The 2080-nt window shown below is 37.3% G+C and overlaps 1 protein-coding gene across 2 annotated transcripts in view; it reads right to left on the reverse strand.

Moving 5' to 3' along the window:
* ITPR1 (inositol 1,4,5-trisphosphate receptor type 1) overlaps positions 1-2080 on the reverse strand; it is a 327597-nt gene that overhangs the window by 46344 nt on the left and 279173 nt on the right. For both annotated transcript variants that reach the window (XM_019504707.1, XM_019504708.1), the window contains one exon: positions 1048-1158. In XM_019504707.1, the coding sequence (XP_019360252.1) occupies positions 1048-1158 (111 nt within the window). The remainder of the gene's footprint in view (positions 1-1047; positions 1159-2080) is intronic.

Genomic DNA, 2080 nt, shown 5'->3' on the forward strand with positions numbered 1-2080 from the left:
CGTTTTTTTTTTTTTTTTTTTTTTTTTTAAAGCTTCTCTAGTATTACTGGGAGTTTAATGCTCACAAGAAGCAAGTTCAGCCTTACACAAAATTGATTAAGTCTAAACAAAGAAACAAAACAAACAAATGAACAGGACAACCAGACCAAAGACACAGATCTGCTTCATTGCTTTTAACGGAAAATTACTTTGAGATCTGCCTTTGCCAAGTCAGAGGGAGGAAATGGGAAAATACCACAAGGCACCAGACTACTATAATATGAACAATTAGGACTGAAATCCATCATGGCTGACATTTAAAAACCAATAAAAGGTATTTAATTTGGAAGAATGATGTTAAATCAAGTCTAAGAGTCTTTTAAGACTTTTTTTGTTTGTTTGTTTGTTTTTGTTTTTAGCATAAGAAAAGCCACGGTACACATAATAGCAGCATGAATCTGCGTGGAAAACAAATAAATGCAACATTATGAGAAGAGGACACAAGAAAGATAGGACATGGCACTTAAACACATGATGAAATCTATTTACCTGGTTATCGTAACTGCTTTAAGGCATCTTAATTGCACACTTTGACCCACTATGGAGGGCTAACTAATTTCAAAATTAAGACTGAAGTGCCTGTGAACAATGTTGAATAAGTCTTGCTAACCAGACTGAAAATACAGGCACAGGGTGAACAAAGCATCAAGAAGCCAAATACAGCATGAGAAATTTTACATTCAATATTTTTAGGAAAGTTATTCTAAGAGAGTATTAGTACAGTCCTTTCATCACTGTTACACCAATTCATCAGTAAACAGGTTAGCCCAAAAGATGAAATTACGAGATTCAAATGTTTCAGTTTTACTTTTGCAGTGCATCATCCAAGGCATAAGACGTCTCAATTAAGAGATGCAAAGCTTTTTCAGTCACCTGTCAGACAGACTCTCACAATTTAGTTTCGAGACAGTCAGGACTATTTTGCTGTATAATAAGTCACCCAGTTTCAATTACAAGCTAGTTTCATCTTACTGATGATGTACATCTCTGTGTAAAATGTCCACTTGCCTTCAGTTCCAACACCAAGTCCATCCTCTTTTTCCCCAAGGGATTGATGTCATTGAGAATCAGTGCTGTGATGATGTCAATGCCGTTGGATTCATGAGTAGCAATGCAGTTCTGCACAACGAAAATAACCATTGTGATAAAACAGCTCAGCTAAAACGACTGTGAAAGGCCACTTGATTTGCCACACCTACCTAGAAAGTCACTTTGGCTGGTATTACCTCTCAAGTTTGACAGACGAGTGGAATGTTCTAATCAGTCTGGTAATTAAGCGTCACAGATTTAAAAAGTGCGTTTCAAATTTGGCTGCCACCAAGTTGCATCATGACGCACCCAAAAAACCGGGCTGAGGAAAGCCTCAACGCACTGCAATTGATAAGCTAGTTGTGTTCATGCCAAATGTGTTCAGACAATATATTGCTCGACGCCAACGTGCCAGTCTGTCTCAAGTTATAGAAGGGTTATTTTTTAACCCACAGGTGACCGGCTCTTTCTAAATAGCTGTATGTTTCCATAATTTCTATGCTTGCGCTGGAATTTTGCGCATACGAGTCATGCAAATTTATTGGGAAAAAAAAAAAAAAGATTGTTTGTTGGATTCAGTACCCGTGTTTCAGATCTACCTCTGATGCACCTCGATTTAGAGGTAATTATTTCAGCTAATCTGTAGTCTGTACTGCAGAGATGCATGCTGCATTACATCTCCACACAAGCTTCTCCAGGGCTCTTATTTCATTGCATTGTTCAGTTGTCCCCAGTACATTTTGTTTAGCTTTAGTGTAAATTACATTTGAGCAAACAAAAAAAAAAAAATATATAGCAAATTATTAGTTTGAATGACAGTCTCCCAGCTAATTGTGGACAATTCAGCTGCTATTTTTAATGGCATCTTTCATATGTTAATGAGAAGAGAATAAACAGCATCACAAGAGCGACCGAACAAAAGCATATTCATTAAACTACCCCCTGCTACCCTCTTAGCACAGCTACAATTACCTGTCATCGTAGGCTATATTAGTTTAATAGCACTCGGCGC

This window comes from Gavialis gangeticus, unplaced genomic scaffold (genome assembly GCF_001723915.1).
Source record: "Gavialis gangeticus isolate Ggan-Ray unplaced genomic scaffold, GavGan_comp1, whole genome shotgun sequence".
Lineage (NCBI taxonomy): Eukaryota > Metazoa > Chordata > Crocodylia > Gavialidae > Gavialis > Gavialis gangeticus.